The following is a 23,832-nucleotide window of genomic DNA, read 5'->3' as shown; positions in this document are numbered from 1 at the left end:
CGAAGGGAGCGGAACGCAGCCTCCTCCTCTTGACCCCAGTGGAAACGAACCCCTTTAGATGTTAGAGCGTGCAGGGGTTTAGCAATTGTTGCAAAATCAGCAACAAACCGTCGATAATACGACGCGAACCCAATGAAACTCCTGACCTCTCCCACCGAGGTGGGAGTCGGCCAGGAGCTGACACACTGCGTTTTGGCGGGATCGGTAGCAATACCTGAGCGCCCCACGATGTGCCCCAAATAACGCACCGAATCACGCAACAAATGGCATTTTTGGGGCTTAAATTTCAAATTAGCAGCCCGCATCTTTAGGAAAACCGCCCGCAACCTCTGGAGATGCTCATCAAAAGTTTTACCAAAGACGATAACGTCATCCAAATAAATGAGGCACGACTCCCATTGCAGTCCAGCCAAAACCAATTCCATTAAACGCTGGAAAGTTGCCGGGGCCGAGTGTAAGCCCATCGGCAACCTGTTGAATTGAAACAAGCCGTGCGGCGTACGAAAAGCAGTTTTAGGCTTTGACTCATCATCCAGAGGAAGCTGCCAGAATCCCGAAAGTAAATCTAGTGTGGAAAAGAATCGCGCTCCCGCCAAGGCGTCAAGCGATTCATCCATCCGAGGGAGCGGGTATGCGTCGGCAACCGAAATTTTATTAAGACGCCGGAAGTCAACGCAAAACCGCAACGAACCGTCCTGCTTTTTAACCAGGACGATCGGCGCTCCCCAAGGGCTGGTGGAAGGAGAAATGATGTCCGCGGCCAACATGTCATCAACAGCCGATTTGACATGGTCCTTTTCGGCGGGACTCAACCGAAACGGATTTTGGCGAATTGGCGCGCTGTCACCCGTGTCAATATGGTGACGCAGCAAGTGAGTGCAACCCAAATCATACTTATTTCGACTAAAAACGTCGGAAAATTCTCGCAGTAATGTTTTAAGTTGTCGACGCTCTGAATCGGACAGGTCCGTCGATCCCGCACAAAGCGCCTCGAGCCACCCTTCATCGCTGTCCGAACGCGGTCGCGACGCAGGGACAGTGTTGACGGAATTTACGGCGGGTTCCTCACACGGCACCGGCGTTGCGTGAGCAAGCACGGTCCCCTGTGGGAGCACCACCGTCCGCGAGCCCACATTTAGGACCGCGATGAAGGGTTCACCATCCCCTCTCACTATGGTCTGGGCCGGTAGTAAGTCAGGTCCACTAACCCCGGCCCTAGACGGTCCCAACAGTACCCCTTGTGCCCCAGCACCCTTAACGAGGGGCCGCCGAAGTTTCAAGGGTACCAACATTTGCGTTCCCGGAGGAACGCGTACCGTTCTCTCCACGAACGCCGGCACCGTCGCGAACGCCGTCCGAGTCGCAACCGGTGATGGCAGAAACGCCATGCGTCTGCCCGATGGAAGCTCTATGCACCCCTGGTCGATCAAAATTACAATCGGCATCTTGGCCAGGAAGTCCGTCCCCAGCAGGCACGGAACCGCCAGCGAGGAAGAAACAAAAATCGGCCCAGACAATTTTATTTCCCCGATACAAATTTGGGCACGAATTTGTCCGATGATGCCAAGTGAGCCCCCGTTAGCCGCATAGAATGGTATGTTAACTGGCATCAAAGGACGACTTCGGACAGGGAGAATGTTATAAATTAATTCCGAAATAATAGTCGCCGATGCCCCCGTATCGACCAGGATGCGCACTTCCACCCCGTCGATATATCCTACAACGGCCGACTGCCCCGACGATGCGGCAACCACACGATCGGCCAGCACGGACCACTGGCCGGGTTCGATATGGGTACCCGGAGTGGTGCGTGATGGTGCGATGGTGCGTGATACCGGCCCCCCTCTCGTCGCGGTGTTTGAGTGCGTGACGGGTGTGTGTGTGGGCCAAACGTGTGGGGTGCCGCGACTCGCCGGTTTTTGATGGTGGAGCTTGGGATGAGGCCCGTCGTCCCGGTGAGGTGTCGTCCCGCGCTGACGAGGAGAGCGGCACCCCGAGGCGACGTGGCCCCGGACGCCGCAGTTAAAACACCGCGGGAGCGACGTCGGAGGTGACGAATGGTCGGAACGGCCCGACCCGTCCTGGCCCGGCCGTGCACTCGTCGCCTGTTGCCGTCGGTGGTCGACGGCGTAGAGTTCCTCCGTCGGAAGGGTGGCTGCAGCCACCGCACGCCCCGCCGATGCCCTGCTGGCTTTGCGCCGAAGCGACAGGAGGTTTGCGTGGAGGAGCCGCGCCGCCTGGAGCGATGTCATTTCCGCGTCCTCCTGTGCGACGACAGCAATGTCAAGATCGTCGGCCAGGAGGAGTATCTTCTCCGTTACCATAGCGTCGATGCCGTCGTCATCCATCCGGGGGAAGGCCGACTTGGCCATCACCAGGAGGCTCGTTCGGTACGCTAGGGGCGACTCCTTTTCTCCCCGCTTGCGGTCGTAGAACTCCTGTCTGCATTCCGCCGATGGTCCGTAGACCCCTCCCAGCAGCTGCAGCGCCATCGGTAACGTAGAGCGCTTTTCCTTTGGTGCCGATGTTAGGGCGGCAAGCGCGTCGCCGTCCAGGAGCGCCGGCAGGGCGCTGAGAGCTTCTTCGTCTGTCCATTTAGCCATTTCTTGGTGGGCGAGGAAGCGTCTTCGGAAGCCGCTCCAGTCGCCCTCTGCGCCCACGAATTCTTTAAGCGGGGGCAGCCTTTGGTGTAGTGCAGCGGTTGCCGTGGAGTCTCGTGGGCTGCTGCCTCCCCGACTCGGCTGCGTCTCGGCGCGAATGGCAGATGGCATCGCCTGTCGCAGCTTTGATGACGCGCCCTCCTCCGTCGTTGATGCGGCAGCCCCAGCGCGGCCGATGTCGGACCCCAGGTTGAGGTTGGCCACGCCCCTAGCGGTCGCTGCGTCGATGGCGGGAAATTCAAAATTTAAATCTTCAGAAATGGCGGGAAGGCGCTCCATACGCCGGTTCCCCTCGGCCCGCGGTGGACCACCAGCCCCCAGCCGTGTGATGTTCTCCAGCGTAGCGGGAGCGGCGTAGAGCAGTTCCGCCAGCCTCTCGTGAGCCAGCCTCAGGTTGTCTCCCCGCTGCTCCTCTTCATGGCGACGCTCCGGTAAGCGCGCGTCCGGCCCCGGCTGCACGTCGTCTAGTAGAGCCATCTCGGGCTCGACAATTTCGGCGGCGTCTTCCGCCTGCTGTTCCCTGGCTCGAGCTGTTTGGCGCGTGTCCATGTTCTTGGTTCTTCTGACGCCAGATGAAGTGTTCTTGACGACGCGTGGACAACGGGGTAAGGCACACGTATTTATTTACACAATGGCTTTACAATACTGGAGGGATGTATCGGCCCCCTCACCCGTACAACTGGGAATTCACCCCTAGCTAGCCTTCCTAGCCGAGTCCTCCGCTAACGGGCTAGGGGAGGCTGTCTGGCCCGACACTGGTCAGTCGGGCTACGGTACCCGGAATCCCAGAGGTCTGACTCTGGTTCCGGGACCACGCCACTGGCTCCAGCCTGCACTGCCCTTACAAGGGCGGCGTCCCAGGGGGAGTCCAGGGCCTATCTGGCCGGTCTTCTCTCTTCACTTAACTACTCTAAGACTGAGCCCCGAGCTCTCTGGCTCAACCCTTTTTATACCCCCCTAGAGGATCGAAACCCCCCCTCACGCCGTCCAGTACGGACGTCGTTGCGGGCACCACCCCGTGTGCTCACGGAGACCCCGCCCACTGTGTCTGTTTTCCGTTAGCCCCTATGCAAACAGCCCTACACAACAGACCCTCTGTAACAGCCCTACACATGTATAGTTGTGTGATGTTTGTGTCTTTGAAATATTTTGGTGGATGTCTGGTGACATTTTGTTGATGTTAGTTAAGTTGAAGAGTCTTGGGAAGCACGAACAAGGAAAACATTAAAACAAATTAACACAATACAATTATTATACAAACATAGTGGTGTCTATGTGGAGAGGCATCACATTCATAACACTATATAAACACAATATTTGTTCGTGGGTAGGAAGTGTTTTTTCGTAATTGCTTATGCCTAAAAAGTATAGAAAATGGCTATTATTCCCCACAAACTTTGCTTTTGTGACCAGGACAGTGATACTGTATTTAGAAATGTACCTATTTTCAAAGAGAATACGGGCTAATTTGTGTTTTTTCGTTCACATAAAGTAAAAAAACAACAACATATGAATCAAAATTAACATGTATTTATACTAAAGTAAGACAAAAATTACTACGAAAGATTTAGAAGTGAGTAGTTTTTTTAGATTGATGATTATACTGTAAATAACTTTCACGAATCAGCCCCAAAATTGTCTCCCATCATGTTCTCATTATACTGTCCTTGGTAGCGGTGTTCAAAGTCCAGTATATCCTGGTGGAAGTGCTCGCCTTGCGTGTCCGAGTACGCTCCCATGTTCTCCTTGAATTTAACAAGATGAGCGTCAAGGATATGGACTTTGAGAGACATTCTACATTGTGCCGTAGTTCTTCACCAGAGTCTAAACCAGCTCCACATAGTTTTCGACCTTGTGATTGCCCAGCAAGCCACGAACCACGACGACAAAGCTGTTCCAAGCCGATTTCTCCTTACTAGTGAGCTTCTTGGGGAATTCATTGCACTCCAGGATCTTCTTTATTTGTGGTCCGACGAAGACACCGGCTTTGACCTTTGCCTCATACAGCTTAGGGAAGAAGTCTTGAAGGTACTTGAAGGTACTTGAAGGCTGCCAACTCCTTATCTACAGTTCTGACTAATTGTTTCATAAGGCCCAATTTGATGTACAGTGGTGGCATCAGGACCTTCCAGGAGTCCGCCAGTGGCTCCCACTTGACGTTGTTCTGCGACTTGCATACTTTCATCCAACAAGTTCCACTGCTTGAGCCTAGACGTCAAAAGCTCAGCATTGGACTTGGTGAGAACAAGATCTCTGATCAAGTCGTTGAGGTCTTTTTGGTTGGGGTAGTATGGGTTTCTCTCCTCAGCTCCATCTCTGAAATTGTCATCTGGATCTACAACGTCTTCCTCGCTCTCTGACTTGCTGCTCTCTTCTAAAGACGGCTGCTCTCTCTCCGGAGGAGTGGGTACGGGGAGCTCATGGCAGTGTGGAACCAGGGCGATGGATGAAGGAATGTCCGGATACATGATAGCAGGTGCATTCTTGCCAGTGCGACGTTTGGAAGGGTCCACCATGCAGAAGTAGCAGTTGCTTGAGTGGTCAGTGAATTTCACCCATGACTAATGTGTAAGAGATTCTCGCAACATTTTTCATATATGATATTTTTTTCAATAACATTGAAAACTGTCAAACATTTTAAAATTAAAACTTTTACAATTACATTTTTTTAAACAAATTTTATAACATCAAATTCCGAGCAACAATTGTCCATCTTACCTTCCAGAGTTTTTTGCATTGCTCGCAGGTGAAATGAGGTGCCCAGGGTTTGTCTTGATCCCCGACAGGCATGCCGAAATATGCCTTGTAGGCCTCACACATCTTAGCAGATGCTTCCACAGAGTACTTTTTCGCTCTTGTCTTGATAAATTGGCGGCAGACATAGGAAAATGCGTCTGCTGGATGCTTGCAGCCTCTTGATGCCATCTCAGAAAAATGCAGATATGTATCCACTTAGGCAGCTTGAACTAAACTGAACTGGTGGTCTTAAGGCCCCTGTATTTATACTACTATTTATATTACTGGAAAGTTCTAGAATGTTCTAGAAGTTACTCCAAGTTTACTCAGCGCTGAATCTATCAAGAATGTTCTGGAAAATGGGTAAATTTCTAAATATCATTGTCATGGTCACAAAAGCAAAGTATGTGGAGAATAATAGCAATTTTCCGTACTTTTGAGGCATAAGCAATTAGGAAATTACACTTACTACCAAGGAACAAACTAAAGTAATTTGTTACACAGTGTAATTGTTGACTCAAATCTTAAGTGAATATTTTGCATGATTCAAATGCTGCTCCTCAACATTGTAATAAGCAGGATTACTGCAGTCTTATCTTGGACATTGCCCATTTCCCTTCAAGTTTTTGTGATGTGCACTGGGAAGTCTTCCAATTAATCTACAGCCCTGATTTGTTGTCTCATGAATCACATCTGGGCCACTCGTGGAAGTGTAGCGTCGGAAATGCATAGTACACACCACCCCTGTGTATACTTACCTGTAGTTGCGTTCATCACCATCCCACCGGAGGACCGCTCTACATTGCAGAGTGCCCTCCGGCACATGCAAGCGATTTATGGACCGCCATCCGACTCCCGCCACCATTCCGACATCCGGAGGAGGGCGGACTCGGAGTCGGCTCTGGCGTTTCACAGTGCGCTGCTGGCTCTGGCGAGGGCCGCCTACCCTCGCATGGACCGCTGGTGCTGCAGAAGCTCCTGAGCTTGGCTCAGGAGCTTCGCATTGTAATGCCGCCGGCCGACGACTTCTCCTCCCTGCGAGCTGCACGGTGAATCCATGCGCACCTCTTGCTGCAGCGGGAGCCCTCTGTCACCACCTGCGCCGGCCCGGCCGACGCCTGCAACTCCGAGGAGGAGCAACTTCCTGACCGGGCCTTTGATTCGTCCTCTGCGAGTGGCTGGAGGTCCAACGACCTCGGCGGGACCCACACCGCCAGGAACGGAAGGCTCCACACTCTGCCGAGTCATCCGTCACCTGCTACAAATGCGGCCTGCGGGGCCACGTATCATCCAGCTGCTGGGCTCCCCATCGCGGCAACCTCGGATCACGGACACGGGAGCAGCGATCGCCCTCGACTCCGCGGCAGGCTCAGGCAAGTCGCGACACCTCATACTCTCGGCCCCCACGTGCCACACACGCACACCATCACTTTCCTCGGGATGGCCATGCGTTGGGCGGTGGGGAGCCGGGTACTTGGGGTAACGATCAGGCGCTTGGACCGGGTCAGTGGTCCCAGTTGGCCCACAGGGTGGTCGCCGCGGCTGCAGGTTCCTCTGCTATAATTGGCTTCATAGAGGGGATCGAGGTCCAGATGTTGGTCAACACCGGTGCGTCGGCGACCATCATCTCTGACCTCATCTTTAACATACTGCCCGAAACCTGTCGTTATTTGCAGCCTGTTGATGTTCCATGTTTTGCCGCTAACGGGGGTTCGTTGGGCATAGTCGGACGGATCGACGCGCAAATTCGGATTGGCGATATCAAATTGAACGGCCCTATTCTTGTTTCATCCACCCTTGCCGTCCCTTACCTCCTCGGCACAGACTTTTTGGGCAAAATGCCTATTAAAATCCTGGTCAGCTAGGGCTGTATCGAGCTCCCCTCCGGCCGGCGCATGTCCTTCTTGCCCTCTCCATCCAAATTGCGTACGGCCTGTGCGACTGTGCAGGCATTGGCGTCACACACGGTCCGTATCCTGCCTGGGTCGCAAATGCTTGTCCCCCTTCGGTTGCGAAAACCCCTCGGTTCGCACGCGCTCGCTAACGATGTTCTGTTAATGCCCTCCAACACAGCTGTGCGTGGGTTGGATTTGATTGGGGCACAGACACTCATTCCTGGGGAGGGAAAACCCTTCATCCAGGTCCTTAATGCGGGCTTGCATACCACCGTCATTTCCCAGGGCAAGGTGCTCGCTCATGTGACACCGGTGCTCCTGGGGGACTCGGAGATGCTCGTGTAGCCCGCCCCCATTCGGACCTCGATGACGGATGGATTGATGCCCTGTGCGCCGGTTGCGTTGACCTGTCGGAATCCCAAAGGGGTGAATTGTGCACGTTGCTCAGAGACTTCTCGGACGTCTTTAGCAGAGGGAAGTTTGACATTAGGTGCACCGACCTCCTCAGTCATCACATCGATACTGGGGACGCAGCTCCTATTCGGCAAAATCGATTCCATCTCAGCCTCGCCGAGAAAGAGCACGTTCGGGTGGCCGTTAATGATATGCTCGCAACGGATATCATTTCCCCCTCCACCAGGCCTTGGGGGGCACCGATCATCCTCGTTAAAAAAAAAGACGGTAGCCTTCGGTTTTGCGTTGACTTCCACCGTCTTAATAAGGTTTCGTAGCCGACGCATACCCCATGCCCAGGATGGACGAATCGCTCGATGCCCTGGCCAGTGCACGTTATTTTTCTACCCTCGACCTTTTGTCGGGATTTTAGCAATTGCCTCTGGAGGATGTTTCGAAACCCAAAACGGCATTCCACACCCCACAGGGGCTCTTCAAATTCAACCGGCTGCCTATGGGTCTCCACTCAGCCCCAGCGATGTTCCAGCGCCTCATGGAGCTAGTTCTCGCTGGGCTCTAGTGGGAGACCTGCTTAATCTATCTAGATGTCGTGATCGTTTTCAGCCGGACTTTTGAGCAGCACCTGGACCGGCTGCGCGTCATCATTGAAAAGATGCGCGCGGCACGCCTAAAATTCAAGCCGCAGAAATGCTTTCTGCTGCGGAGCTCTATCCGGTACCTCGGCCAGATTGTTAGCCAATCCGGAATTGCCACAGATCCTGCTAAAACCTGCTGCGTGTGTTCCTGGCCGACCCCCACTTTGTAGGATTCGCCTCTTACTATTGGTGGTTTGTTGTGGGCTTTGCATCCATCGCGAAGCCCCTCCATGCTCTGACGGCCAAGGGGGCAAAATTCCATTGGGGCGAAGTGGAACAAGCCGCGTTTGATGCACTCCGCAATGGCCTGGTCAATGCCTCTCCCCTGAGTTACCCAGATTTTTGGGCACCGTTCCTTCTAGACATGGACGCTAGCAATACCGGCATAGGGGAGGTATTGTCTCAAGTCATTGATGGCGTGGAGCGTGTGGTCACCTACGGCAGTAGAGTGTTATCACCCGCTGAGCAACGATACTGCGTCACCCGTTGAGAGCTATTGGCTATAATTTTCTTCATACAGCAGTATAGACCGTACCTGTACAGTAGGCATTTTACCGTCCGCTCCAACCATGCAGCTCTCTAGTATGCTCTCCGGGTTGATCAGCCGTCAGGACAACTCTTCCGCTAGTTAGAAGTCCTTCAGGACTATTCGTTTACCGTTGTTTACTGTAAGGGAGTCCGACACGGAAACGCCGATGCGCTATCGCAGTTGCATGGTTCAGGACGGTGCGCCTGTTTCTTGGGATCGGGCCACTGCAAGCAGCCCGTCGATGACGCGCCTCCTTCTGTCGCTGCAGCGGCCAAGGGCGTGGTAGATCCCCCTCCGGCGTCCACTGTGGCCGATGCACAGGATGCTTTGTTGGGCCTCAGCTCTGACGAGTGAGGCCGCCTCCAAGTGGAGGAAGGTTCCCTCCTTAGCATGCGCCATCGAGCCAGCGAGGTTCAAAAGCGAGCAGGTCCCGAGGGCCCGGTCTCCCTTGGCACAAGGGATGGCCTGCTCATGCGATGGGACGGCAGCGACCAAGAGGACAAGCTAGTCGTGCACACGTCCCTGCGTGGGAAGGTTGTGTGGGCTGCTCAATAGCGCCTTTTACGTTTGGGAAGATATAAAACCCTTGCCACGCTCCAACTGGATTTTTTCTGGCTGGGCATGGCAGGGGACGTCGCTAACCTTCTGCAAGGTTGCCCCAGTGCACTCGGCAGAAACCTCCTTCTAAACTGTCGTGTCCTCCTCTGCAGGCCATTCATGTATCCCGCATGAATGAACTTGTAGCGCTGGATATCTCGGGCCCTTTTCCCGTCACTCCATGGGGTAATAATTACCTCTTGGTTGGGATGAAGTATTTCACCCATTGGCCTATGGCCTGGCCTCTCCCCAACCAATCGGCAGCGGCCGTCACAGAGGCCTTTCTCCAGGGCTACGTCCTGAATAAGCGTGCTTCAGAACGGCTACTGACCAATCAAGGGAATAATTTTTCTTCAACTTTGCTACGGGATGTGTGCAACCTGCTAGGCACACATAAATTCGCACATCACCATACCATCCACCAACTGACGGTATGGTTGAGTGGCTCCACATAATGCTTACCTCTATGTTGAGCCACCAAGTGTGCGAGTCGCAGATCGATTGGAACCTTCATATACCCGGTGTTTTGGCCGCCTACAGAATGGCACCCCATGCGACCACGGGGTTTTCCCCATTTTACCTGATGTACGGCAGGGAGGTCAACCCTCCCGTGGACATTCAATTGCGCACTAGGCAGCCCTTCCCTAAGTCCATTATTGCCGAACATATTCTATCCAATGTTTGGAGGTTGGTCGAGGTGCAAGAGGCTGCTAAACAAACCTCTGAGGCTCGCCAGTTAGCTAATGAGCGACTGCGTGGCCTCCGCATGTCCTGCCATAAATGGACTGCGAATGACAGGGCTTGGCTCCATTTCCCTCAGGTGCCCTTAGCAACATCGCCCAAATTGCTGAAGCCCTGGAGGGGCCCGGTGGACATTGTGTGGGTCGTCCAGCCTCAGTGTGTGAAAGTCCAACATGGTAAGCGGTGCTGGAACGTGCACCTGTCGCGTCTCAAACCCTTTTTCCCTCCTCACACTTCAACCAGATGGAATTAGAGCACTATTTTACTTTACCGAGTATTAACATCCCTAGCGTTTAACAGTACTCTCTTTATTGTCAGCCAACACTGGTATAAACATGGGCATTTTCGTTCCTTTTCTATTATGTACATCCACAGTGACTTGCGCACAAACACGTCCTTGACCACGACCACGAGTACCCCGTCCCTCTTTTAGCCCCCCCCCCCCTCCCGATACGTTCCATTCATTGGCTACCACATTCTGATAAGCCCCTCCCCCCCTCCCCTCCCCTCTTAACTGGTACTTAAGAGCTTGCATCTTGAATCCCTCCCTCACTTGATGCAGCAAATCTGGCTGTGACGGTCCCACCTGATGACGGAGACTTGTGTTGCCTCCGAAACGTCGTGATTTTATTGTTTTATTTTTATTAATTTTTATTTCATTTTTTACCTACGTGACTTTACCGAAAGAACTAAGAGCAGACAGACTAATTTTTCATTCTGGCCGGTTTTTATTAAATGCTACATGGGGGGGGGGGGTGATATATCGTCGGAAATATATAGAACACACCGCCCCTGTGTATACTTACCTGTAGTTGCGGGCACGGGTCTATAGGGGGTGCCACTCTGAGCTAGAGAGAGAGAGAGCCGGGCTGTTGAGAGGCCAAGTTCTCACCCCCGACCCCAGGTGAGGGGTTGGGAGGTTATTCCAAAGCCCCCTGGAAGGTTCCAAAAAGGGGGCGGTACCAGGGGTGGAGAGTCCCCGAGGGGTGTATAAAGGACAGACCTCAGAACGGCTCGAGGCAGTGGTCTAAAGACGAAGACAGAAGGCCAGCTAGGCTAGGACCCTGGGACTTCGGGACCCGACGTCCTTTTAAGGGCCGGGGCTGAGCACAGACCAGTGGTCGAGACCCGCACCTTGGCTGGGTCGGGTCAGTTAGCCTCCCCTAGGGCACCCTTAGCCGGAGGACTCAGAGCCCGTAGCCCCAGTGATAGGGCACGTCAGCCCAGAGGCCATACCTCCCCAGGTAGTGGGAGTAAAGGGGGGCTTTCTGTTAAAGAATTACAATAAACCGTGTTGCCTCTAAAGACATCGTCTCCAGTCTCCGTGGAACCCACTACAGAAGCATTGGTCTCATTATTAAACAATGCAAATTACATAAAATGCTCTAATTTTTCTTACCAAAGGGGTATAAGCATTTCTTCTTCCGATAAATCAATAAGGCCACCACCGCCACCAGAAGAATGAAGGTCCCAATTCCAGCAGGAATTGCAATGTTTTTTTCTGCAGGCAGCAAATGGCAAAGATAAACATTCAGCATGTATATTTATTGACATATACAATTAAATGCCAAGACTATTGTATATCACTCTCTGACATATTGTTACATCGACACCAGTGCCTATGGTTTTATATCAGTGCATCAACCAATTTAAATTTGGGAGCAATGTTGTCTAGTAACATGCATTTAAGCAGAAAACTTGGGGATGGTTTAGAATTATAAATAAACTAAATCACGACGTTTCGATTGCAACACAAGCAATCATCATCAGGTGTGACAACCACAGCAAGAATATTTTTTACTGAAGAGGGAGAGATGCCGGAGTTAAGGAGTTTATATAAGTCAGAGAGGGCGGTCGGGGAGAGGGAGCGTTGCATGTGTGCTTGGGACTGGGACGTGGGACTGGGACGTGAGACTGGGCAGGGGAGGGGGGGGCGAGAAGTAAGAGGATGCGGTGCCTGGAGGTGCGCTGGGGGGAGAGCAAAGCAGCGACACGATTGCAGCCAAAACAGATTGATGGCGCTCAAAACAAAGCAATAGCCGCACTGCTAAACGCTGAGGATGCATTTAACTCGGTAAAATAGACTAGAACCTGGTAAATAAGATGTAACAACTATGAACAGTTCATTTTACTTGGTTAATAACATATTTCCAATGATTGCTCAATTTGTATCCATCCTCTCGGTGGAAGTTATGTCTATGTTTATATTTCTGGATGGCTTCATGAACAAATATTTGATGGTAGCCAGACGGCCTGCAGAGCACCTTGGTCTCAGAGAAAACAATATCATGAGAGCCCACAGCGTTATAGCAATGATCAGCAACGGCGGAGGAATTAGTTCTGCCGTATTTTGTTTTATTTTATTTTTTCACCTACGTGACTTTACCGAAAGAACCAGAGTATGGATCTTTGCGGTCACGAAAACTTCACCACTAGAATGATGGTTTATAATTGTAGTCTTATCAGCAGTGTGTCCAATTAAACAAATGCCAGACAGCTAGATGTTGTAGTCAAGAGCTATCCACAAACATTGTTACAACTGGTCAGTTCCGCACTACATTAGCTTTGCTGTAGGGATCTGCTTCATGAAGTAAATATGCACAATCAAGCCTGATGGATCAAAGTATATATTATTTGTAACATGCTATGGTGGGAAACAGGGGACATTGTAGCAAGATTCGTTGTTGTAGTTTGAATCTATGCAACCTCTCTTCAGCAACCCCCCCAAAACCAGCATGGTACAGTTTTATAGCGTTCCAGACGGCTGGCTGCACAAGCACATCTGAAAGCACGCGATGCAGTGACCGTATTTTTTCGATCGATAGCCAAAAGCCACTATGATGACCGCAGTTTGTGATGATTTATGCTCCTTGACGAGATCAGCGAGGTATTGTGGTTCATTTGTGGCAAGCACTTTGCGTGTAATAAGTGCAACCTTATAATGTATTCGTTTAGCAACCGGAAGCCAATGCAGCTCAGCGAGCGTCGGACGGACATGGTCGGATCTTGCAGTAGCCATCACGACACATGCTAAAGAATTTTGTACATGCTGCAGCTTGGTAATGTTTTTGCGAAACCTATCCTAGAATAGTGCGTTGCAATAATCGCGCCCTGTCGATACTATGCCACACGCCACTGTAATAGTGGTCAAATGTGTCGTAGAGCCCTGATATGAAAATTGCAGGACCTTATCCAGCAGTGGATTGACACAAGGGCTGTACATGTGTACTGTACATGAAAATGTTGGTTTCGTTTGTTGATTACACACAATCCACAAAATTACGACAATTTTACAATTGTGCAATAACACAGAAAAAACTGATTTTAACTCCAATGGGATCTTCAGAATGGTGCCTCGCAAAGTGAAAAACACTATTTGATTTTTTTTATTTCAGATTGTACGGTCAAGTAATTTAATTAATATCTATGTAGCCATAATATTCGGAATTTTTACCCGCGCTGAGCTGTTTTTAGAAACTGCATGGATTGTATGAACTGCAAAACGCAAGTTGGAAGGAGTAGCACCTCCAAACCATCCACCTGCAACCATTTGCGCTATGCTGGCTCATTATTATGACATAAACATAGCATGAGCACTTTGTAAGAAAATCAACCAGTTTAATACTTGAAGCACAGTAGATTGACATAGGAATGGGGGTGCAAAGGTGGTGCAGTGGTTTGCGCAATGTCCTATGACCCTGGCAATGTGAGTTTGTTACCTGCCACGGCTTACATCACTGGCATCTGAACTGGTCCTGTCCAGCTCCAGTAAATATTTAGAAATTCTCATCACAATAGATAGTCGCGTGTTATAAAATAAATAATGTATTGACATTTTTGTCTAGATTGATGTACCATCTAGATTAATATAGGCGATTAATCGAGGCGACAGCGTCAGACGCTGTCGCCTCGACAGACCTGGTTTTCACCTGAGGACAGCTGCTTGCGTTGTGGCCGAAACGTCGTGAGAATTGTATTTTATTATGTTTATTTTTATTATTTTATTTCCCTTCTACGTGACTTTACCGAAAGAACCAAGAAGATGAATCCCTGCAGTCACGAAAGCTTTAAATCGAAATTTTGTTTAATATAATTATTGAGCTTCTTAGATGGGCAAATTAGGATTGATTAAATGCAGCTGTATTCATAGACATTTCTTTGCTGTTTGCAGACATCTATAAGAGACATGTTCGAAAGCACAGAGAGCCAGAGTAAAATAGTTGAATTTATTTTGCTGGTGACAATCCTCATTGTGATGTTTAAGATGTTCATTGATGTGGTAACTTTCAGCCCAAAAAGGAGCAGAGCGTTCTGTAATGTCTGCTCGTGTGTGCATGTCTGATTCACAACTAGTGTGACATCAGTCAGCACAAATTAGTATAACGGCGTCATCGACAGTCTTGATATCCAGAATTGCATGTGACAACAATGGCATGGGTCAGCTTGTGCAGTGGAAAAGTAACTCATGCCTCTTGAGAATCACCTCGCTGGCATTCATGGCCCCAGCATGGCTCGGATGTGCAAATATAAAACAGGTATAATATTAATATGTAGTGTAAGCACATCTGCTCTCCAACTAGTGTCTGCAAGTTTCTGGATAAGTACTCTTTGGTTCTTTCGGTAAAGTCACGTAGGTAGAAATAAAATAAATGACATTTCGAACGCAACACAAGCGTCCGTCATCAGGCGAAAAATGGTGAGAAAGCTGCTATAAGCAAGGGGTTATATAAGTTTGAGAAGGATTAGCAAGTCAAAGTTAATGAGAAAAGCATGTCAAAGTTAATGACATATTAGCAAGTTAATGTCAGTCTATGTGTAACAGAGAATAGCATGTTAAAGTTAATGAGAGATTAGCTCATTAATGTCGTGTCTATGTGTGACAAAAGCAGCCATCCAAAAGAGGCCGTAGTGGCAGTTGCGCAAGGAACCTGGGTAAATCCAGGCTGCGGAGCTGGCTGCTGTGCTGGTTAATAACGTCCTACTCTTTGGTTTTTTCGGTAAAGTCACGTAGGTAAAAAATAAAATAAAACAAAATAAATGAAAACTAAATTATTTTGTTTTATTTCATCTTTTACATACGTAACTTTACCGAAAAAACCAAAGAGTATGAATCCGAGCAGTCACGACAGCTTCAAATCTAGAATTAATAACGTCCTTCCAATGGTTGCTCAGCTTATATCCATCTTCTCGGTTGAAGTTGTCTCTATGTTTATATATCTGGATAGTTTAATGGACAAATCTTTGATGGTAACCCAAAGGTTTGCAGAGTACCTTGGTCTCGGAAAAAATACAATAATGTGCGAGCCCACAGCGTTATAAAAATGGTCAGCTACGGCAGAGGTATTGGTTCTGCCGTGTTTCAGATCTGCCTTGTGTTCGCGAACCCGGTCCGAGACATGTCATTTCGTTTCCCCAATGTAACTGCTACCGCAGACACAACTTAGTTTGTAGAACCCAGGGTATTGCATGTCAGGAATGACATCCTTCACAGATGGGTTCAGATCACGGATTTTGTGTACTGTATTGAATCGGACCTGGATCTTGTGTTTGTTTAGGATTTTGGCAATCTTTTTTTTCTGGATAAGGTTTGCATTTTTTCATAAATCTTTAATGGTTGGTCTGGTTTCGACCAACAGTACCCCCAAAATATTTTGGGAATGGCTGATTCTAGATTTCCTTGCTGCAAACAGACATTTGGTTCAGCAATTACGAGCAAATTGTTCCAATGCAATGATGTTGCCAATGTCTGAAATATTCACGGTTAGGTCCTTGGTGAAGGAATAACCTATTTTAGGCTTGACAAGTGTAGTAAGGGAAATATCATGTGTGTATACATTTCTCCGACGTGTTGTGGCATGTCAGTTAAGCAATTAATAATGATGGGGCAAGTACAGATCACTGCCTGGTACCTTGAGAAAAACTCGAAACAGCCCTACTGACACGATTTCAATGACGTCCAAGATGTGTAAATTATTTACCATTTGCAAGTTTGTACATTACCTGATGCCAATCGCTCTTAATTGAATATCTTGGTATCAGAGGCTATAGAGACGAATAAGACATTTCTCACCTGTGTTTGATGTAACTCCACAAGGCTGTGAAGGATGTGGCCGACTGTATCCATCCTTACACTGACACACAGTGTCACTTGTGTCAGTACAGTACCGTTGAACATCTTCATCTACACATCAGAGAACAAAAGGAAACTTACTTTAATTTCAGTACTCTACTGTTTGTTTAATGTATACAATTTTGGCCTTGGCAATGTCCTAAGTAGCCATAATTTTAGCATAGTGTACATTACAATTTGGTAATACGATGGAACATGTATAATCTTTGATGGCTGTGGAGAACAGGGTAACTGATAAACGAATGTTTGTTGTTGTAACTTGCTGATCCGCCCCTCCTGGACATTTGTGAAAAGCAGCTTCATAGCTAATCGGATTCCTTCAGTGTAAATAAAAATTCTGATTCTCATGTATGGATGAGAGGAGTTATTCTTTGATCATTATAATCACAGTGAGTCACATTTACCTGTAGCATGGCATTCGAGAATGCATGCCTCACCGCAGGTCAACTCACACAATAATCGCAATTATAATAACATAGTCGTGATGAGGTAACTTTATCTGTATCATGTGGTGTTGTGTGTGTAGAGTAGCATGAGCAACCATGAAGGGTGAACAGAGGGAGGTGCAAGCGAATTGACAGCCGAGGATGACGTCATGTCACGGGTGCTATAAGGGGGCACCTTCGGGAACAAAGGCGGGTTTGAGCTAGAGGGAGGAGCCGCCAAAGGGGTACTTAAGGGAGACCCCGTGACGAAGGCAGACATGTTGTGAGGAGCCAGGGCAAGGATCGGCTGGAAGAGGTCTCTCCCTCATCGCCGGGCGGTGTTGGCTGAACCCCCATCCCAGGCAGACGAGTGGGAGAGCCAAGGGGATAGCCAAGAGCAGGGCTCCGAGTATTCAGTAAGGATCGGCCGAGAGGGTTTCTCTATCCTTGTCGCAGGGCGGTGTTGGATGAACCCCCGCTCCGGCCAGACGAGAGAGCCCCAAGGGATAGCCGAGGGAGCCCCAAGGGATAGCCGAGGGTAGGACCATTTAGTGTTCGGGGGTCCAGGGCAAGGACCAAGAATAGAGAGCACCTACCTCTGGTGTGAGTTTAGAGTGTTGTGTGCTACAGTGTTAATACATGGCAACAGCCCTTATAGTAAATCCTGTCTCCGCGTGGTCTTACTGTAAAACATGTGCTTGCCCATCGCCACGTAAATAACCTCCTGTTGTAACAGCTCTCTCGCTGGTTCAGCGGTTCCACTGCTGGATTATTTTTCCGCCTGAGGACGACTGCTTGTGTTGCGATTGAAACGTCCTGATATATTATTGTTTTATTTAATTTTTCTACCTACGTGACTTTACCGAAAGAACCAAAGAGTATGGATTCCTGCAGTCATGAAAGCTTCAAATCAAGAAAGAAAATAAGGCTTGAAAAAATAATTTATCTGGGTGACATTGCCTGTAATCTGCCAGCATTTCATTGTTTTAATGGAGAATAGTGGCTTAGTGGATGCTGCCATGGATCCTATTGACTGTGTAATTGTAGACATTTTAGGTGAGTTGTAAATAACCAGGACATATTAATCTAAACTCTAAAATAGGAAGTGCTAGAGCTTCCAGTGACGTCATCTGTGTATATGATTTCTCGGTCAAGGTTCCTGTGCGTGTGTTCATAATTTTTTAATGGTTGAATTTTAGCTTTTCGTATTATTAAAGAATTTTCCTGTTCTTAGACCATCCTACATTACCAACTTATGATACATTTCCACTTTGTGCATGTGCCTTTTCAATTGATACAACTTCTGGAGCCAATTGGTGGAAAAGTCGACAGGCCACCTTGTTGTCATGCTGGCCTGCCATGCAACCGGGGCGTACCAGCTCCAATTGCCTGTGCGATCATCAGTCTTCTTCATTAGGCAGCTCAATATCTTGACAGCCATCTTTTTTAAACTATTTCAGATGGATAACCTTTCTCTTTAATTTCATGATATGTAGCAACAAGATGGATACCATCCTGCTCAAGTTGAGATAAAAGATCAGCTCCAGGATTAGAGCCCACAGTCTGCCCATTTCTTCAAGCACCGACCCCAGTTAATTGTGGAGTAAAGCGAGTCCCACTTGGAGTGCTGTGACTCCATGAAATAACCTGAGATTGTTTTTGCTCAGCCCACCTTTCTCATGAATCGACCCTTGTCATCTATGGTCCATCCAAAGATGGAATCTTGGGTGCAGCCTATCAAGCAACATGGTTTCAACCAACCTCAGATTTCATAGATCTTTATATTATTATTACAATGTTTTCCACCACAACCCACTTTCTAACGAATTGCAAGGTGATTCAACACTTTCTCATCGATTTAGTTGTGTTTTATATAACATAGTGATTTATATACACACATAAAACCTACTGATGTGGAACTCTTACAGAGAATATTGCAGTTGCTGCACTTTTTGCATTGAGGATCACGGTTTGCAACGTCCATGTAGTTCTCCCCTGACATGCAAAATGAGCAGAAAGATTGGTCGCCATCGGAAATGCAGTCATCAACCCACCTCTCTCCTATAAAATGGACAAGTTCAAGTAATTATGGGGTCAGAAAATAACGTTTGATTAAATATTACATCTCAATACCTTTTACTTCAAACACGTTATTCAATATGTCTGCATTTCTAATTGATGACGTTTATACAAAGCATAATATGAATTCCAAAACATTTATTTCTAATGCCTTTTAATGTTTCACTATGGCCTGCTGTAATAAATGATGCCACATAGTATTTAATTTCAGCAAAGAATAAAGGCATGTCAGATATTTGTATCTTTTTACTAGGTAAGGCCCACTGACATATTTTTCAGAAGTGACCTGACCACAAATTATAGCTTGTTGTACGGAAATGTATAGCAGCCAAAAACTCTCTATGGGCATTAACACACAGCTGAGTACTGAACAGCTGATTCAATATAACCTCGCCCATTGGTGATGGTGATCAACTTTGGCCTTCCCAGCTATATTTATGCTCTGTTGCAAGCATTGCCGTAATTTAAAGTGTGGTATTTTGTGCAAATACAATCATCAATCGCTTATATTGTCTACATGAAAAACACACACTCTACAAACTAACATTTGACCACATAGGGCAGTGGATGCATTGTTAGTCACAATGTGTTACTGCTTTGCTTAGTTACCTGCAGGACAGAGGTGGCAGCAAAACCCTTTCACTGCTCTGTATTGTCCTTTATCTTCACATTCATTATGCTTAACCTTAACATGAAATTAAAGTAGAACAAGAGTCAGAGCACAGCTACGTGTATTCAACAATGACTCCTCAATAATATAGGTAACGATTCACTCTAATCCAAACCCCATGCGATTCTATGTATTATCGTGATTCAATATCAATTCAATATATTTTTGTATTGCCTGTTAAGCCTCGTTTCTATTGTCTAAATATACTGTCTGCTTCGCACAGTGTATCGTTTGTACTGTCTGTTGTATTGTACTGCTTTTATTGTACTGTCTTGTCTGTACTGTATGCAGACATTTTCCAGTCTCATTTCGTTCTATTACCCTGAAGGAAAATGAATAAAATAATGTATTACTTAAATAATACAATTATTCGACTTGAAAAATAAATTTTAAACGTCAGAATTGAAAAAATACTAATTATGAATACCTACTCTTGAACATCAACCCCATAATTATTTGGGCTCTGTCCAGTTAACATTGATATCGAGAATACGAGCATTGTTTACATTTAGGAATGACATAATTCCCCTCTCCTGATGCCGAGGGGAAATGGGTGAGGTTTGGGACTCTGACACGTGCAGATGCGACTACTGTGCTGGATAGCCAGTCCAGATCGCCCTATATAAGTGTTCTTCATTGCAAGGCCCTCCGGCCACTCGCAACCCCTGGTGGCCTTTAGTGCGCCCCCTGTCGTGCGGCCCCCGACATTACACAATTGTGAAAACACCTCCCACCATCGTTCTGTCAAACTCAATGGTTTCAAATATGTGACGACCCTCACACTGATGATGTCTTATCGGCGAAAGTGGCCCCCCTCTGAAAATTAGTCAAGAACACTGCCCAAGAAACTGGCTGATGGAGGTTCCAGTTAGCTAAGAGAAAGTGGCAGGCCCATTCTCACAGTATTCTACACTTGAGAAATGAGGCTAACCAAAACCTTTACTCAGAATTTGGCAAATCTCTTAGATACAAAAAGGATAAAAGATTGATTAAGGGTTGCTGGGGACAAACTGTTTACTGATCTCAACTATGCTGATGATGCAGTTCCTTTTTACAGAATACCCAGCATCATGGCCCATGTCACTGACAAGTGTTGACCAGGCAAATATTACAATGGGCCTTCATACTTCCTGGATAAAAGCTTAACTTCAGATGATGAACTGTGGCTCTGCATAAAAAGGTTAATGCTGTAGATATGATCATGTTGATATTGATGTTCACGTTTATTTATTGATGTTGCTAACAATTATATATCATTGTATCATGCATTATGCAACGTGTTAATATTTTATACAGATCTAATTAAGTGTAACACAATTATTTCTTTTTAAGGTAAGTAAATACAGTAATACCTCTGTTAAGGACTCCTCTTGGAACGCAGATCTTTTATAACCAAGTCGGCTGGAGAGGGATGCTTCACCGCCCTATTTTGCAAAAGATGAATAAACAGTAGAACCTCGGAGATCGAACGCACCAGAACTCGAACAAATCGGTGTTCAAACAATATTTTCGAGCATCTTTTGCCCCGGAAACCCAACGAAATTCGGAGGTTAAACGGGCAATCGCGACTTGAAAGAACCTGTACGGCTGAGACGCGTATGGCCAACGTGCATGACGCTTACCCAGACAAAGGTTTTACCGTATGAGAGGCAGAAACAAACCTCTTTAGATAAGTTTTAGTCAGAAAGAGCTCAAGTGACTCACAGTTAGTGGCAGAAAAGAGGCACAAAAGAGAAAGAACCCCAGACGTTATTATAGAAGGGGACTCCCCTTACAAACAATAATACCACCACCTCCTCCTCACTACCTTCCACTCAAGCCATAAACTCTCCTTACTACAGGGAAAGTGAAGTTCAATGTTCATTTATTTCATATATTTATTCATTTATTTCATTTACTTATTGTTTCTTGTTTTTATTATGATTTTATGCATGTAATTACTGTAAACTTCGTGTAAAAATGCTTTATGAGAGATTTCTTGTGTCTAGAACCAATTAATGTAATTTACATTCATTCTTATGGGGAACATTAATTCGGTGTTCGAACAAATCGGTGTTCGATGGTTGCAGAGCCCCAAAGGTTAGGATGACATCTTAAGATTATTCATATGTATATTTGAAAGAAAGGTGTAATGTAATTATACACAAGTGACGATATAAATATTTAGTTATTAAATAGTTAAAACATCTGAAACATTAACGGCAAGAAACAGGCTAGCCGAAACTGAAGGAGCAGCCAACGAGAATAAAAGACCTCACATCGTGTATCTTTTTTTTTAGATATTGAGAGCAGCCCAAAATAAGTGTCAACCTCCCATTGTCTGATCGCCACTGAGAAGCAACGGAGAACAAGTAAACCCGTAAAAACAAAGTTTTTCACTATACATCCTTTATATGCGTGGCATCGGGGCGGCTAGAGTCCTCTCTTCCTCTGGCTTGAGAGATGGCTGCCACCTATGGGTCAGATGATTGTCTGGCAGCATTAAACAATTGGTAATTACATTTTTTTTCCCTAAACAGTGTAAAATTTTGGAATTTTTTTTTCTCACGAAAATGCATTGTCATGCACAACGAGTCTGTGTGCAAAATGTCAGCTCGATTGGATCACGGGAAGTGGGTTAAAAAACGACCGAAAGATTTGCACGGTCCTAAGCAAGCAAGCGAACTTAATATAAAGGATTTAAAAATCACGGGCAGTTGAGAGAAAATACCAATTTGGCAGCAGAAGGAATATAGTGACACTAGCCATCGGCTTTATGTCAATGGTGATCGGAGGCTTGGGAAGATGATGTGAGGTACGGTTTGATACCGAAAGAGATTAGGAGCAGCTGAGTAGACAGCGTCTTCTCGTAGTGAGTATAAACTGTATTACACACTTACCATTGAGATGAACGTAAAAAAGACGATTCCAGAGATCAGCCCCATTGCTGCCACTTGTTTCGGCTGCATCGTTCAAACTTGGTGTCAAAATGGTACTACTGGAGCACGAACCTAACGATGAATAATTAATATCGCTGTTATGTAGCTTTGCTTTAGAGATACTTCACTGTCAAATAATGCAAATACGCATTGTAGCACTTGAACATTTCTACAGAAGAAACCCCAGCTGGATCACCAGTGGCTATGAGTGTAAAACACTTAGCTATTAAATACTGTTAATGTCTCTCAAAATACATGTAGATTAAGATGAATGTACCGTGCCAGTTTGTAGACTAACGACACCCAGCAATCAAGAAAACACGGCGACCGCAGCTCCTTTACAAGTTCCTCATTCCGTGCTTTTCATTGTCGCCTCAGAGAAGTGGTCAAACTGGAAACACTGTGCCGGGTGGTGGTCCAGATGTCTTGTGATCACCATTTAATGATCTACTAAATTGTCATATTTTTGTCAGTAAGATGTATTTGAAGCAGAAATGAACATGCAAAGGAAACACATTGTAGGGTAAATTAATTGGGGGGTCGCAAGACATCTTAACCACCAGTAAATTACTGTATTTGGAGCAAGAAAGTGCGGCTGCATACCTTGCAGGTCTTGCATGACTTCCCTTTAAAAAAGAATAAAACAGTATACATACATAACAAACAAAATAACAGTGGTCTTACAAGAAAATACAGTGTCAGTAAAATAGGTGACGTTTATGGCAATAACCATTCTTCAGTTTGGCCAGAGAGATAGAGGGGTTGAGAGCTGGAGACTGACAAATAATTATATTTGGCAAATGTTTTAACTTGGCATATGAATACTGAACGGGGGAACTCTTATCTACGGCGCTTTTAACCCTCGACTCCGACGATCCATGCCCCCTTTCCTCTATTTTATCCGCAATGTTTGAGTAATCACCCTTTTATAGGAAAACATCTTTTGTGACAAAACATGCGCAGTAATCAAAGCAAATGAGCGGGCGACACTTGCTTTTATAAGAAGACAAGTCGGGCGGATACACGCACAGAAACAAGAAGAGACACCAACAAGAAGACACACAAAGACAGTGAGACACACAGACACAGAGCCAGAGAGACACGGAGACATATAGAGACACTTATAAAGTACTGTACAGTTTTAATATTATTCCGGTATTGCTACAGCTGGATGGTGCCATGGTGTATTGGTCACAGCACTTGTAATCCAGCGGTCACTGGTTCAATCTCCCGGGCATGATAGGGTGAGACACTGGGCACGTTTCTTAAATTCCCCCACCTGTCATCCCAGCAGTGTAAATGGGTACACGACAGTAAGTCTGTTGGCAGGTCCTGTGGGAATCATAAATGGTGGGTACTCACACCTTTTCCAATAACACTTGTCCAGCGTGGAAGATGAGGCC

General features: G+C 47.0%; 1 protein-coding gene across 3 annotated transcripts in view; it reads right to left on the bottom strand.

Moving 5' to 3' along the window:
* LOC133359181 (E3 ubiquitin-protein ligase TRIM62-like) overlaps window positions 1-22,750 on the bottom strand; it is a 36,825-nt gene extending 14,075 nt beyond the window's left edge. Inside the window, exons 1-6 of one of the 3 annotated variants that reach the window (XM_061577598.1) lie at window positions 22,391-22,750; window positions 20,864-20,935; window positions 19,451-19,526; window positions 18,689-18,823; window positions 16,278-16,388; window positions 11,607-11,708 (exon numbers count right to left, since the gene is read on the bottom strand). In XM_061577598.1, the coding sequence (XP_061433582.1) occupies window positions 11,607-11,708; window positions 16,278-16,388; window positions 18,689-18,823; window positions 19,451-19,526; window positions 20,864-20,935; window positions 22,391-22,459 (565 nt within the window). In that variant the 5' untranslated portion in view covers window positions 22,460-22,750. The remainder of the gene's footprint in view (window positions 1-11,606; window positions 11,709-16,277; window positions 16,389-18,688; window positions 18,824-19,450; window positions 19,527-20,863; window positions 20,936-22,390) is intronic. The other 2 variants (XM_061577600.1, XM_061577599.1) reach the window with 2 other exon arrangements.
* Between the last annotated feature and the right edge of the window lie 1,082 nt (window positions 22,751-23,832).

The sequence above is a fragment of the Lethenteron reissneri genome, chromosome 64 (genome assembly GCF_015708825.2).
Source record: "Lethenteron reissneri isolate LAM-NWPU_2019-01 chromosome 64, ASM1570882v1, whole genome shotgun sequence".
Taxonomy (NCBI): domain Eukaryota; kingdom Metazoa; phylum Chordata; class Hyperoartia; order Petromyzontiformes; family Petromyzontidae; genus Lethenteron; species Lethenteron reissneri.
Note: the sequence above shows the minus strand (reverse complement) of the source record. Positions and strands in the feature narration are given on the sequence as shown.